This window comes from Hoplias malabaricus, chromosome 6 (genome assembly GCF_029633855.1).
Source record: "Hoplias malabaricus isolate fHopMal1 chromosome 6, fHopMal1.hap1, whole genome shotgun sequence".
NCBI classification, from domain to species: Eukaryota; Metazoa; Chordata; class Actinopteri; order Characiformes; family Erythrinidae; genus Hoplias; species Hoplias malabaricus.
Genome location: NC_089805.1, coordinates 37,898,892 through 37,915,846, shown reverse-complemented (window position 1 = coordinate 37,915,846; position 16,955 = coordinate 37,898,892). Strand labels below are relative to the sequence as shown.

General features: G+C 38.7%; 1 protein-coding gene across 7 annotated transcripts in view; it reads right to left on the bottom strand.

Annotated features, from left to right (window-relative positions):
* The window catches only part of adgrb2 (adhesion G protein-coupled receptor B2), a 341,993-nt gene that overhangs the window by 159,948 nt on the left and 165,090 nt on the right, over positions 1 to 16,955 (bottom strand). For 4 of the 7 annotated variants that reach the window (XM_066673975.1, XM_066673976.1, XM_066673980.1 and 1 more), the window contains exons 3-4: positions 11,796 to 11,876; positions 10,122 to 10,307 (exon numbers count right to left, since the gene is read on the bottom strand). The exons of 1 other annotated variant lie outside the window; for it this stretch is intronic. In XM_066673975.1, coding sequence (XP_066530072.1) covers positions 10,122 to 10,307; positions 11,796 to 11,876 — 267 coding nt within the window. The remainder of the gene's footprint in view (positions 1 to 10,121; positions 10,308 to 11,795; positions 11,877 to 16,955) is intronic. 2 more of the 7 variants (XM_066673982.1, XM_066673977.1) reach the window with 1 other exon arrangement.

The window sequence follows — 16,955 nt, the reverse complement described above, 5'->3', positions numbered from 1 at the left end:
GCTCCTTTAAATTACTTTTTAAGAGTGTCATATGACAAAAGGTAGCACTCTGAGTGTGAAATCATGTATCACTTCACACTGAGCTGAAATGCCCCAAAAGAAGAATATGCATTGTATGGATCATGTGTTGGAGGCATGTTATATGCATCTAGAAATTGTGTGAAGTGACTTCAAGGCGCTTGTACTATCTGATCCCCTCCACACACACACTCATACACACACACACGTGGTTATGAAGTGCCACATGATGGCTGTGAGTGAGTCATGAGATAATGCTTGAGGTGGGAGTGTGGGGGTCCGTGCCAGACCACTGTGGTGCAACAACCGCCAAAGCAACAGCCAGCCAGGCGGAGGACTACATAGGAGAACATACACACAGCCCAGAGGGCTAACACACACACACACACACACACACACACACACATGCACATGCACACAGAGCGTGTTCCTCCTGATCATTCTGGGCTTAAGCTGGAGAAAAGAGCAGCATCAGGAAACTAGCATTACAACCCCACACCAGCTCTCTCTCTCTGTCTCTCTGTCTCTCTTTCTCTCTCTCTCTCTCTCTGTCTCTTTCTCTCTCTCTCTCACACACACACATAGACACACACTTCTCTGAGACAGCACGCAGAAAGAAACTGATCAGAGAAGATAAAGAGCATAGACACAAGCAGGGAAATTAGAGGGAGAGATATATTATATGAATGTGGGGGGGGGTGCAGACAACACAGATAGATAGATAGATAGATAGATAGATAGATAGATAGATAGATAGATAGATAGATAGATAGATAGAATAAACAGAGAATAAGGAAAAAGTGAATGGACAGAAAGAAAACAGAAAGAGAATGCAACCATAATGGTGAAAGCCAAAAGAGAAACAGAATAAGAAATAAAAAGCAGATGCTGAACGAGAGATGCAGACAAGAACAGAGATATCGTGAAGGAGGGACAGAGAGAAATTTTATTAGAGTCAGTGGGGTGTAAGATAGATGGACGAGATTTAGAAGGGGGAGAGAGGGTGGGGGAAGAGAGGAGAGAGAGAGAGAGAGAGAGAGAGAGAGAGAGAGAGAGAGAGAGAGAGAGAGAGAGAGAGAGAGAGAGAGAGAGAGAGAGAGAGATGGCCTCCTCTGTGTTGAGCAGGGATGTAGTGTGTGAATTATGTATGCTGATGAATAATTGATCTCACTCTGTAGTGCAAAGCTCAAAGGAGCCATGGCTCAAACTGCACACAGAGCACAGAAAAACTCACATGAAGCGGGTGAGTGTAGAAGAGAGAGAAAGAGAGAGATGGATGGATAGATAGATAACGGATAGATGGGTAGACTGATGGAACCCTGTTGCTTTGGGAACTCTGCATTAAAAGCAGGTAGACCTAACTGATTTCAGAAGAGAAGTTCATCCAGTGCAGATCATTTTAACATTCTAAAAGCATCAATCAGATGCTCTAAACAGACTCACTAGAAAGTGCCACCATTTAACAACCAATTTGAAGTAGATACTGTTTATAATTCTGATCCTACAGCCACTTTTAAAAGACTCTCGATTAAAATATCTGTGACCTGACAGCCACATTTCCATTCCACATTTATTGCATCCATTTGTGTTCACAGAAATGGATTGGTATTCATTTTAGTGGCTGTACCATTCAGAATTCGCAAAACACAGCACCCATAAAAGTCTAGTCCAGGGTGGTGGTGTGTCCAAAGTCCACCTGGAATCACTGGTCACAAGGCGCCAGTTTTACAAGAATTTTCTAAGCGAAAGACTTTTGTATCTTTAGGGTTTTAATGTAACGTCTAAATTTACCACTTAAATAAGACATCGGTTATTAGACACCTCCAGTTAACACTTTACAGAATATGTGTCCTGATGGCTGCAGAAATGGGCAGCTAGTTTGATTCGATGGCACATTATTAAGCTTTGCTACGTGTTAATAAAGGCTAATTTACTATAAGACATAATGCTTAGTATTACTTTAATTCAAATGTAAACAGATTACCTCCACAACTGAATCCTTCATATTTTTAATTAATTAATGCTACTTTAAATACCAAGAATGACTAATGACAAACAACGTTCAAGCACCATAGTCCTTTTGTACCTTCAGCTGGTACCACAAAATATATAACCATAACCTTTAATACTGGCACAAGGGCCAATGGAACAGGAACAGTATCATTATAACTACTCTAATACAACTAGCTAGGTGTGAACTGCATGGGATGTGTTCATTTTTGTCATCAGTATTCACATTTACCACTGGTATTTGCCAAATACTGGCAACAAAAATAGAGCCAGTGTCTTTGACTAAATGTTCCATTCAGCAGGAAATCTTGTAAAGCTGGTCTAAAGGAGGTGGGCAATCCACAGCAGAAACTTGTATATCTCTGATTGCATGCACTAAAGATGAAAATGTGCCCAGAGATCTGTGTCTGAAATTTAAACTACATTATAGACTGCCCTATTGACTGTGTAACCACACACTGAACTCTAGAAGCAGAAGAGAGAGAGAGAAAGGGAGAGAGAGAGAGAGAGAGAGAGAGAGAGAGAGAGAGAGAGAGAGAGAGAGAGAGAGAGATTAAAAGACTTATAAAGACAGCAAAAAGGAGAGATATTGGTAAGGAAAAAAAGAAAAAGAGAGGAAGAGTGGATGGATGGTTGTACAAGCATTAAAAAAATAGAAAAGAGCTGTCTGAACAACAGCAGACAGAGAGCAAACGAAGTTAACCCAACAGCAAACAAATCTACTCCACTACAACCACTACAAACAATCTGGAGCTTTAGGGCATTTCCACACTTGGGGGTTGTCTTACAGGGACGTATTCAGGGCTCCTTTGGGGAAGTGGATTATGATCACTTGTTTGCTTTCACACAGGAGATTTTTCTCCAATCTAGGGATCCATCTTCATACCAACCTACTTAGGTATGGAACGTATCACTAAAAGTGATGCAAACATCCATCAGTAAAGTCTTAACCTGACCCACTATAGAAGAGGACAGTCTGCTTCCATGATTTAGGAAATTTTATTGTAATGATGAAAGTCATCACCGATGAGTGCCAGGTGAACCAAAAAGCAACTCCAAAAAATATAAATGTACAATAAGAACGCTCCAGCATTTACAATCTAATCTTCAAGGGTGCATAGCAGAAACACAACCTTGACAGGAAATGTTTGTTAATAGACAAAAGGACAAAAACAAAAAAACAAACAAAAAACAAACAAACAAAAAACAATCTCTTCATTCTATTCTAGTTAAATATAAACCAATTTAGAAACTGTTGCCTGCAACACACAAACACTGAGACAGAAGGATTTACTACTGGGTCACATCAATTTTCTTTTAAATAGTACCTTCACATATATGCAAATATTGTATACAGGAGGTCCTCGGGTTACGTCAGTGCCGAGTTACGATGTTCTGTGGTTAAGACACATCTCCCATTTACTGTATAAAGCCTTGTTTCGACTTAAGTGGTTTTGCGTCGTAAACGTCGTAACGCGAACTTCGTGTTTGTTGTGTGCGGTGCGGCGGAGGAATACACGGTTACGCGGCTCGGGACCGAGGAGGATAGATGTTAGGATAGGATAAGTGCTTACAGTATGTTATTTACGTACAGTACGTACGCATGTTCCGACTCACACCGAAAATCGTTTTACAACGCGACGTAGGAACGGATCAACGTCGTAAGTCGAGGACCCCCTGTATTGTGTTCGCAACTGGTTGGTCATTTTGTTTGATCTTTGGCACATAGAATCCAATATTTGTTTTAATAAGTATATATAAGACTGAAATGTGTACTTTTCTTACACGTTTCTATAGTCTTTTGGTCAACCTCAGGCCTAGAGAATTCACCAGCATTTCTGGGCAAAATTAGTATATAGCTTCTTCTTTGCAGAATACAGGTCCAGGCTGTTTTTGTCTGTGCAGAGGCAGACTGTGTTAGTGAAAATGATTATATAAAATATTCCCGAGCCATCAAGTCAACAGAACAGTTACTTCCTCGATTGTCACGCACAATGAGCAGCAGTTTCCACCCTTGGCCTTTTCTCAACTCCCTGAATCTTTTCATGACATTATGAATTGTAAAGTGTGAACTGTGTAAAGTCGATGTAACTTTGAATTGTAAAATGTACTGGTAGCATTAGTATATACACATATATTAATATGTATTTACTTTTATTTTTCAGGAGTGTAGTAAAGGCATCAGGTTGGACATTGATTTATGATTATGTTTATTAGGATATCACTTCTTTACATGTATTAAATACAGTTTAATAAGGAGAATTAGCAATTCAATATTATTATTTTTATTTCATTTAATGGGAATTTTGTCTGAAGAAGGAAGCATAGTAACTAATATTACTCCTAAAAATATCTTAATGTAGCAATATAGTCTTCAAACCTTCCCTAGAATGACAAAAAGACTTCATTACTCAAACAAAATACTGGCAAAATGCTAAAAGCTAAGGTTTGCGAGGGTAGCAAGACTATAATCTGTGTTTTCATTTCACAGGATAAACTACGACATGTGCCGAATACAGACAAAATCCCTGTTATTTATATTTATTTATGGTTAAGAATGGTTTATGTCATTAGTCTGTAGGGGATGAGCTAACTAAATATTCTATACTTCTATTACACTTGCTCTGGGCTAAGTACATGGCGGTCCAATGAAACTGTATTCCTGATTTATATATATATAAAGCTATGGCTTCATGTATGTACTTATAAGTGAACCTTAGCCTCCTATCTGACCTTATTAAGTAACCCAGTGACTCAGATAAGCCCAAAGAAAGAAGTGACAGCATTATTACTGAGGCCCTAATAAAGGCGGGGCTCTGTCTCTGAGTCACGGTGTTCAAAGGGTAAATGCAAAGAGATAGCGCCACCTTTTGGCAGAGTGCTGTAACTGCCCCATTTGCCATCAGTCCACTAAAGAGAAACATGGAATACAGATTAAGAGGAGATATTTGCAGGTATGGATAAATTATTCAATGAATAAATAAGTAACTAAATAAACAGACACACCCAGTGTGCGGCGTGGGAGGTGAGCTAATGAAATAATTGCCAATCCTGATATGAAAATTGTGCATGTTGTGCTGCTGATGGTAGATCACTGAAACATTAACTCATGCGTCAGTGTGGTTGTGAAAATTGTTTTCATGCTGTTAGGCTCAAATACCTACACACAGCTAAAACAGTAACATGTTCCTTAACCACAGAAATATCCCATTTCCCTGAACAATACCCCCCCCCCCCATCCCTTGTAAGGGAGGTTACAAGTTGCACTATCCTTAGTTCCTGACACCTCAGAGATTCACAATGTCACAGAGGTTCTCTGTGCTCTCTGTGTTCTACTGTGTGTTCTATCACAGTGTAAAAGCAGCCACAAACTGCCTTTATTGTTGGATGCACTTGGTATTTGCTGAGAGGGCGCACATCAAGAATGCAGTCGCTATGGAACAGTCATTACCAACCTGTTCAATCACAGTAAAAAACAAAGATGTCTGCAATTTGAGTAAGTGGGGTATAATGACACACACTTTAAATACAAGAACATTCTTCAGAAACAATGTAATTAAATGAGAGGAACGGGTTAAAAGCCATGAATAGCTGCTTTCTGACTCTCTATTAAAGGTTTAAAGCATAGAGTATGATCTTTAGACTGCCTTATGCTCTTTTTAACACACTATTTGCATAATCTAGGTCTCCCACTGTGTCAGGAGGTGAGAACGACTTTATCTCCCTCAAATAATTGTGTGAGATTTCATTTAACAGAAACCCCTTAGCTCTGAATTGAATTTCTTCATTAAAAAGAGCCGGGTGCGTTTCATTTAGTGCTGCTTGGCACCTGAATAGTTGAGAGCCCTGCCATAATGAGAGGCAGACACACAAGACATATTTCAGCACACATTGTGAAGAGATGGCAGAGTTTCTTTAGATGATCAGGGAGAGATTAATTCAGCCTTTGGGCTTGCTGGTGGGATGAAGCTTCCTTTTCATAAAGGCATCACCATGGATATCATAGAACTCATATCGGAGCTGAAAAGAAATTCCATTGGCTTGCATTGTATTTATTAAACCCACCGCCCGCCCCCACCCCGTTTATTTCCATAGACATGGTTGATGCTTCAAAGCCATTTATGGCCATGCAATTAATAATAATAATAATAATAATAATAATAATAATAATAATAATAATAAACACTTTCATGTCCTCCTTGTCCAAAAAATGAGGCTGGATATGGGTGGGTAAACCATACAGAGGCATTCTGTCAGTTGTCTGACAATTCTACATAGTTATATCATTAAGAATGATGTGATGTATAAATTATATTTTTGGAGAAAGTCATTGGCAGTGCCTTTATAAAAAGTGAAGACATTGTTATAGTTCACTTTTGAGATGAGAGTTTGACTTATAAATGAACAATCTCAGTGGTTTAGCTTTTCATCAGTTAACCCTTTTATATCAAAGCACCCTCGATGACTTTGTTTATAATCTCAACGCCTGAATTGTGCAGAAATTAATTAAAATAAAAAGACTGCCAAATGATGTAGTGTCAGCCCTCATCAGCAGGACATTGCTGGTACAATCCCACCCCCACACACTCTCACACACGCTCACTCTCTCTCTCTCTCTCTCTCTCTCTCTCTCTCTCTCTCTCTCTCTTTCTCTCTCTCACACACAGCATGTTCCTCCTGATTATTATGGGCTTTAGCAGAAAAGCGGAGCATCAGGACACCATCCACATATCTCTCTCTGTCTCTCTCTCTCTCTCTCTCTCTCTCTCTCTCTCCCCACACACAGAGAGAGAGAGAAAGAGAGAGAGATATTCAATTTTATAGTAAGAATAAATAATTTAGTAATGGATGGTTTTTGATGGCTGTGATTAAGAGAAGCTACAACGACAGGTCTGTTTAATGAAAAGATGTTAAAGCAGCTTGAGACAGAAAAGCCAAGGTTGAAGGAGCTTCCTCTTGCTGTAACAGTATTCTAAAGTTCATGCTTCAACAACTTTGAATAATAATCCATCTCCAAACTAAACAAATGTGGCCATAATTGCTTTTGCCAATTAATTCAATTCACTTGGAATGTGAACCAGATATACAATGTGGCTTCTTTAGGACGGGAGCTAAGCTAGGGCTAGCCTAGCATTTGTCCCAGTGAAACCATCTCGGCTTAATCTATATGCTACAACATGGCTGTATCCAGTCAATTATAAACAGACTTAACATAAGGCCAGTGGAGAGAGAGAGAGAGAGAGAGAGAGAGAGAGAGAGAGAGAGAGAGAGAGAGAGAGAGAGAGAGAGAGAGAGAGGTTGTTGCATAGCTGTTTATTAATGGACATCAGTAGTAAGGGGAGTATGAGTGAGTGGTGTGCTGTGGCTGTGGCATTGCTGTGTAATAATGAACATAAGTGGTGTGGTGTATCTAGTGCGGAATTGCTCCGTCCATTTTAATCAAATTGCTGCCAATAGTTTCATAGCACACACTGTTCTGTAGCTTTTTCTGCTTTCCAAGAAAAAGGCTCTAAATGATTAATATCACTGTAGTGAAAGAAACAAAAAATGGGTTTTTAGTGCAACACTGCTCTTTAACTGGGTGCAGTATTTGATCACAGGCCTTACTGTTCTACTTAATGGGGACATTGTATGAGAAAAATCACTCTTCCAGTGCATAAGCACATTAATTTGGGAATCTGGAGCCTACCAACCCAAAAAGCTGTGAAATAAAACAACCAATGGCTGTGTTTTGTGGGCTGCCATGATTCTGATTTGCTCAGTTTTTAACACCAGGTGGGGAGACCTTTCCATGGCACTGCCTTTTCATCTGAGTGTCTACAACACCAGTGATGAACCTGCATTCACCTGACAGTTCAAAGATGAGGCAAAACAAAAAAAATGAGCACAGAGAATTAAGAACACTGAACAAAAACTCTACAAACAGGAACGGGCATGAAGAAGAGCCAGGCAGAACTGACTAACTATGACAGCTTCCATTCACTTGCTTCTTACAGCTGTGGGATATACATTGGCTCATTATCACTTAAAGAAACACATTACTGAACGAGCAAGTCTGACTCAGGCTGTAAAAATGGTGCTGTGTTGCTGTATCCTTATGATATTTTGACCAAATCATGTCACTGACATTTAATTAAGACCCAAAAACAGCATGAATCTGTGGAAAATGGGTACACCCCCTATATCCTCTTTTACATATAGAGTTCCCATAATGTAACTGGACACTAACATTTTTTGTCTTTGTCACTGTATCCTAGCAGTAGTTTGGAGGTTAAACACAATTTCAGCACTGTTTTACACAGAGTGTATCCTCATAAATCATCTAGGTTTATGGATTTAAGATTAGACAGCATTTTCTTTTTCCAAAATATTTATGTGCACTATTTTCCGCACAAATATGTGGGTTTTATTATAAGACATTAAGTTGACATCAATTTATAGAATGATAAAGATAAATAGCATATAACCCCATTAAAAAAACTCACAACTTTACTGGTATTGTTTAAATAACAATAATAATAATTTTCACGTTTTTTTAACTGTCTGTACACCTTGTCCTAAGTAGAATGCATTTGTGGGTGAAGCATTGATAGATGTGGGTGAAGCATATATTGTTTTGTTTTTTTTAACGAATGATTAATTGTTCCACATTTTACCCAAAATAAAGTTAACATATAGTAAAGCATGTCAGGCCAGTGTACTGTCAGCCTTTGTTGCATGAGCTTAAGAAGTGAGTCCTGACCTGAAGAACACAACTCCATGCATAATCTCTATATATGAAGTATATTTTCTGCTTGTATTCTCAATTTTAAGATGATCTGCTTTTTGCCCTGAAACCACATGCTACAACCCTAATCCACCGACTGCAGTTAGATAAAAAAATAAGCAAATAAATACATAAACTCAAATTATGGCATCCGATATATCATCAAAGCATGGGCTGTGGATATCAATACCACAGCAGAATATCAAATGCGACAGATAAATTGAGTTAGCTAATTTACATAAATATGGAATTAGCATATGGAACGACCTGCAGAAGTGATGATCATCCTAAAACAAATGGTAATCCATAAATGCCTCACAAGCAGGAATATTTGCATCATCTATTTAGTGTTTAAAGGCACTGGAGACTCAAGCTCTTCCCGGGGTCATATGCACCAGACTTTACAAGAATGACTGCTGATCCAGGCTCAGACGTGATTTTGCATAACCTCTGCAATGTAATTATGCAGATGAAAATGCTGACCCTAATTTTTCACCATTACGTTGCCTATTAGAGGCTGTCCAATGAAAGAGGCTGTTGCCTATTATACATAATCAGTACAAACAAAGTGAACAGTTACATAGTGTGCTGCTTTGGTCCAATACACCAGTACTTCAAAATTGGGGTAAAATACACATTTTACAAAGCCAACACAACAACGGTCATGTCCCTGTCCATGCTCCACTCGACTGAAAATTGAAGTCAGTGTTTCAACCCTCTACACTCTCACCTTTCAGTTTCCATCAGATTTTGCTCTTATTCTAAATATTACCACATACACAAAAAGCAAAAGAAATGTAAACATATGCCAACAACATGTAAAGTTTGATGTTCTTCTTGTGAAATCATGTTTTTTTTTTTCTATTGTAAAGTAAGATAACACACATTATGCCGAAAACCAACTAAAACAAGTCCATAACATTTGTACTAACATTGTTCGTACTCGACATGGAAAAAATAGGTTTTGGAAAAGCCACAATATAAAAACAAAATCAAAGCTATAATACCGGGGCACCAAAACATCGACGTACAACCAGACATACTGAATATTTGTACATTTTCTTTTCAGAAACTGTACAAAATACACTCCCACACACAACAACAAGAGTAAACTTAATCACAAACACAAGAAACTTGAGGTAACATTTGCCAAATGTATGGATTATAAGCGATGCTATTTCACAAAGGTTTTTGTGGTTGTTTCAAAGTGTCAGCCTTGTGTGTGTGTGTGTGTGTGTCTGTGCCCATGCTTTCATGTAGTGCATGCATGCAGTTTTGTGACTTTGTGTGTGTGTGTATGTGTGTAAGGGGATGGGAGGTACTCTACCTGCTTGATGCTGAGGCTCACCTGGGCAGGTGGCAGTGTTATTGCAGAGGCGCGTCTCTCTGAGTGGGCCGCTGCACAGCGTCCCGTACGGAGAGGACACACAGGAGCGCGTCCGCACCTGCCAGCCCTGCCCACATGTCAGTGAGCACACACTCCACTGAGACCACTCTTCCGCTGCTGGGTCACCTGCAATGAGCAGAGAGTGGGGGAGGGGTTAATAGAGTCACGTTAATTTATTAAATATACATTTTCTATTGCCTCAAATCAAAGGTATCAATAAGGAGTCTGTCAACTTTTTTTTTAAAGTCTTTAAATCAAGAAGGCTTTGAATATAAGATTTTATGACATTTAGAGAGGTAAGGAATTAATGTTGGATTAGTTCTGCATCAAAAACACCACTCCATCTTATCCCAAGGTTATAAGGTGGAGCTTCATCACTTCACAGGATGCAGGTTAGAACACACGTGAGTGACTTTATGCCCTTTAAATAGGGCCTTGAGATTGAAACTTAACCCACTTAGTTACTGGATTGTTTCATATTATTTTATTAATACATTGTTGTATTTAATATTTACCATACATGCTTAATATGCATGTGTTAATATAATTTGTCTTATTATCGAATTAAAACTGTTAATAATTCAGTCATTACCTACATGAGAACAGGTAAAAAAAAGAAGGCCATTGCAAATATTTAAAATGCTAAACTAATTGACTACAATCCATTCAATGATGATAAGCTTTTAGCCATCATTGAGATATATGGCATTTGCCACATGCTCTTATCCAGAGTGACTTAATATTTTAATCATATCACAGACTAGAGATATTGGGAGTCTTGTCAATGGTCTCAAATGTACAGCATGGTGTTCTTGTCTAAACCTTCAAACCCTAATCTGTTGCCGTCTGAGGCTGTCATGGCTTAATTAGTAGTAGTTCAAGCACTCAAATAATAGGCAAGAACATACATAACCTTCCATGTGGTGTAATAGATAAAGTGAAAGACAGGTGAACAGGTGTCCAGCAGAAAAAAAAGCCAAGGTAAACAAAAGCCCTACTGTGTTTTACTGTACACACAGGAAGAAGATTATTATTAGATTTCTGGTAAGGTCATTTGTCAATTCCACCCAATATGAGCACAGTTTTCAAATATTCATTAAGTGCCCATGCAAGCAAAACAGACTGCAAAGTCAAGACTTGCTTGATTTTAAAGGAAAGAAGATGTAGAAGGAGAGGACTCCACAGATGTTAAATGGAGTGGGCAGCTTAGATAAAGAGTCACATGCCTTAAGCCTAAGAGTTTTTCTTTGGAGTAAGCATGAGGCCTACAGCGAATGAACAGGATGTCCTGGGACGCTCCCTTTTCAAAAATGAGCCACCTCCCCATCAGCCAGACGTTTCAAGGCCTGTCAGGCCGGGGTCTAGAAAAGCTGACTGGTGGAGAACGGGCTTATTTTTGAAGGGGTGGGGGCTGTCCTTGTGTAAAGGCAACATCACAGAGCAAATGGGCAAATCAAATTAATTGCACATCTCATAATCGCATTATATCTTCATTTGCATGCGGGTGAGTCAAGGCTTAGTCTCCTCCGCTGGGGCCTCGGGGACCCTGTGCTTTTGGTGGGGGTTTCCACTTTTTCTTCCAACATAAGGGTCAAGACTAGAGCTCAAGCTCACCTGTTTGAGCTTGGAACACTCCCGGCTGGTCAGCTGACCTTGGCCTCTGAGTCTTCACCTTCTGCTCATCGTCATCAGGATCTGGGCAAAAATAAGTAAATAAAATATATAAATATATAATAAAACATTACATTTACTAACATTAACCCTGAGTAATATGGTCATAAAGCATGGCTTTATTAGTGACCATGCATAAAGTGCATGGTGTTTGTTACATATATCTGGGTGAATGTGAATGTTTTTTAAACACAGTCTAGTAAAGAATTAAAGTGGTAAATAATGAAAAAGAAAAACATTAATTTTAGGAGCATGGAATGATTAATAAAATAAGATTAATCAATCTGTGTTTAATCATAATCAACCTATTTTCATGCTATCAGCTACAGTTATTTAAATTGCCCACTCTGACCTATGGCTAATGTCTGAAAAAAAAAAAAAAAAAAAAAAAAACATGTTTACATATTATTAGACAATTATACACAGTATTTTTTGTTGTGCTGATAATCTCCAGTCCTTCCACATCATTAATTATTGGTCAATTAACTGCATGGTTGCTGTTCACCAGATATTATTAATATGGTGGGCTATTTTCAGCATAAGAATGTGACTGACATGGTTCGCATGAGTTATGCAGTTATCCATCAGACACAACATTGTTGGAGATTTTATACACGTCACAGGAACAACTGGGCTGAGAGTGGGCCATCATTCAGAAATATTCAGCCTAGAGCAGCTTGCTGGTCAGAAACTGAAAATTTATGAAGGTCTAAGCAGTGCAGCCCAACTGTCCTTTAACAGATGGACAACAGTCTCTAATTTACACGGAGCAACAAGTGTTTCTAAAAAACTGGCCTGCGAGTGGCCCACCACCAATAAATCTCTAATCAAAGCATCTCAGTGATCAGGAACCAGGCTATAGGGCTAGAGTTTGGATAACCCAAAATGTAAATCAACAGATGCTATATCAGAACTATGTAAGGGACCCTTACCCCTAGTTTCAAAAATAGGTGAAGGGCTAGAAAATGGAAAACACTAACTGTGTGCATTGGAAAAAATAACAGTTTTTTAGTTAAACCCTAAACCACCATTGAGCTACATGGGTAGAGTTTCTAATTAAGTGGACGGTAAGTGAAAATGCATTCCGTACACGTATGCTTGCCTCATATATCAGATTTCCAATCAGGAACAGCTTAATGATTGACTTAGTTCCTGATTAATTGAAATGAGATTATAAATGCTTTAGTTCAATCTGCCTTTGTTGAGCTAAACCAGCTGACCAGGAGCCAATGGAGAGTGGAAGGAAATAGCCAGCTGGAATGGCTTTTAATGGAGCTGACTTTAATTCCCTGATTAATCTTAATTGCTCATTGGAAGTCTTTAACAGGATAAGAGGTTTGTATGAAATGCCAGTGGTGCATTGCGAAGGCAGACTCGGTGCAGGTGGGCGGATACTAAAGGAGCGACCACCCGTGTGAATGTGCCTCTTTACGGCGCTCTCTAAAGTTCACGTTTAAGTGGAGTGTAATTGTCTCTATAGCTTTGAGTTAGACATAACAGAAGGTTTATATATGAATACCACACTTCATTTAGGCCACTTGAGGGCTTATTTATTATAGCTGTACTTTTGGACACAGACAAACACTTTGTAGATTATTTATCCATATTTTCATAATATTTAATATCAATTTAAGGCGCTGCAACAAATAAAACACATATAATCTGTATGTAGTATGAAATCACTATTAAAGTTTCAAGACTATTGTTTACCAAGTCCATATAACAACTAAAATGCAAAAACCTTGGAATTCAGATTAGAATAAGTGTGCTTGCACACAGAGGAATTTGTTCGCATTTAACCCAATCCGTGCAGTGAAACACACATTCACACACACACACTAGTGAACACTAGGGGGCAGTGAGCACACATGCCCTGGAGCTGTGGGCAGCCCTAGCCATGGCACATGGGGAGCAGTTGGGGGTTAGCTGCTTTGCTCAAGGGCACTTCATTCATGAACCTGCCAGCTCTGGGGATCAAACTGGTAACCTTCAGGTTACAAGCTCAGTTCCCTAACCACCAGGCCACGGCTGCTCCATAATTCACCCTCAGTGATGTGACAAACACAACACATTTGTAGACAACATTTCTAATGAATGACAGCTGTTACTTCAAAATGCCTCCAGTATTGACATATTCTCACAAATACTGGGCTGCAGACCAGCGAAATTGTGGTTTCTGGAGTGTCAGAGGAACATCTAATAATACCTTTGGGAGGAGTTGGAGTGGTGCTAATCATTTAACGGCATTGGCTTAACTGACCTTCTGAGTGTTTATTGTGGCTGCATGCAATAAACTTACTTAAGCTATATTCTAATGTCTAACATAAACCTCCCTTTTATTGCAGCAAGTCCAAATCCATGTGGAAACCCTTGATTTATTAATGAAATTCTGAGTGAGTGGATGTCTACAAATCTTTTTGGCCGTGATATGCTGTATATCCATTTATTAAGCTTTTACACTAGTATTATGAGGAGTGTTTCAGTCCAGACAGCTTTGTGAATAAGCCATAATGTTGGGCAGCCAATCAGAGAAGAGTTCATAGACACAAACACAGTGTTTTTAAAATTAAGAGATGAAAGAAGGTAGTAAACTGGTCATGTACTAAATGCATTACAGCTGTTTTGGGTACAAAAATCATTAAGTGGACCTTAGGGGAAAATATAATTCAAGACAAACCAACATATGGCTGCTTTCATTTAATTGGCCTGCATTATAAAGGCCAAAAGAGAAGTGGCCTTTTGCGCGAAATAATTTGATGGGGTTCTATTCTTGCTGGAGGCATGCATGGTGCAGACCTAGGAGGCGACTAACAAATTAGACTTACATGACGGAGCAGAGGATTTCCTGTCAAAAGGGGTAGAATTTTTAAAAGAAGAAGAAAACAAAAGATGACAAAAAGGAACCTCCGGGGCACATTCTAAATTACCACTCAAGACATGCACTCGAAAGTTAATGGATGTTTAGAATAATTCACAATCTTGAAACATCCCCAATAGGAACATAAAATCTTCTTTTATTCAACATGATTTATATTTCAGTGAGCCCACAACCCTGAAGCCAAATTCATCTTCGTCAAGAAGCAAATCCACCAGGAACCCCAAACCAATTCTATCGCCGGTCTAGCATTCAAATATCTTTGCATCTTAAGCATTCAGATTCTCTTTCAGGCCTCAAAGCTGTAGGCCAGGGATCAGGATTATGGCTGAATGATACTGGAAAATATTTACATTCTAGGCATAATTGATTTGAGGGACTGACAATGTTAAAATGAACAGAAAGGAGCAATCAGTCATTTCTTACAATGATTCTTCATGTTATTAAACAGTCAAGATAATAACACCTCGTGGACTGAGTTCAAGCAAAGGTTCTTTACTAAACCTATTGTAAACATAACTGACCCTGTGTGGGAGACCCACCCTATGGAGCATAAACTGGTTCATGCAGGTGTTACAAAACAATTCCCATGTGAGCTGTACTTCATAAAAATATATAAAAATTATAAATACTCACTCAACAAATAATAGGCGTTAAATTTGTACCTTAATACCTCAGTTTTCAAAAACATTGTGGCTTTTTAGCTAAATTTGACCTTGGTTGAACTTTGTGTCAATTTTAATGAGATAGGGGTGGAGAAAAAGTGACAAAAAAAGTCCAACTGCTTCATAACACATGGGCTATGAATATCCAAGAATCCCCCAACCAGCTTCTGTCACACAGCCTTGATTAGTAGCGCCCCCCATTGGGGCTGGAGTTAATGTGCTTATGATAGCTCAGGCAGACACATAGATGATCATGCGAATTTACACTGTCTCCTGAGCCACAATAACACATTTTGGCAAACTCTAGGTTTGGTTCCTCTCTGATTTATCCTCATCCATGTAACCCATCTATTCCATGTTTTCTTTATTAATATTGTCCATGGGCTTTCATGGCTCTCCTATGGGGAAGTAGATACAAATGACATGTCCAAGCATAAAAACGAAGGAAAACAGCGGATATTTCATCTTCATATCACACACTGGGTCAGGTGGGCAGTACAGAGGGGCAGGGCATAATAAAGCCTCCTTATCAGTCCTAGTGATGGATTCCCTGCTCTCACATTGCTCTGATTTTTTTTTCAGCACACTGCCCTTACCCTCTATCATCAAGTCCTCTCCAGTGCATTTATAACATTCTGATTCATACACACTGTTCTCACTTTAATTCAGACCAAAGACAGTCAATACTTCTTCTTTCTCTTCTTTCTCTATGCCATGCACACTCGGTTAGGAGCTGATTAAAGACCACGGGTCATATCTTTAATGAAAGATGATTCTCTGATTATATCTAATCATGTGGCTACAATGTAAACTGGAACAAATCCACGTCTATCTTCATGCTTCTAGAGCAGGGATCATGACTAGGTAGACTGCGGTCCGGGTCCGGACTCAGACGCTGTCCTATCAGGGCTGGACCTGTAACTGTACAAAGAGCTGTTTAATTTTGAACAGAGTGTTTGTTTTAAATGTTGTGATTCTTCTATTCATTACAGTTCATGTTTAGCACTCCAGGAAATTACCAGACTACTCACATGTGTTTCTGCATATCACTCAAGGGATGTGATAAAAACTCTTTTAGGACACTTTCGAGACGACTTTAAAAATAAGGGAACGATTACCGGTTGAAATTCTCATAACAAAGAACATGGATTCTGTTTATGGATAATGTCCCATCCTTCAGCTTAAAGAGCTAATCAGCTTGCTGTTAACAGATAAAGTCCCGCCCTACAGCAATAAGGGCCAATCAGATTGCTGGTTATGGAAAGCAGTAAAGTCAATTGCAACTACAAAAGTCATTAGGGACTTAAAATATGCAGTTTTTTTCAAAATCATTGTTTCATTTGTACATTTTTCTTGAAATGAAAAAAGGACATTTTATTTAGAGTTTTTTTAATATTTATAGTTATTAATAAATGTTAATATATATTAAAATGTAAAATATGCTATAATTATAAGGCAACTGTGCAGCGGTGAACCTTACACTGAAGTTATAACTTTCATTTTATCTTTTTGGTTTGTTTGTTAACGCAATCAATGTTTGTATCATTTTAATATGAATATATA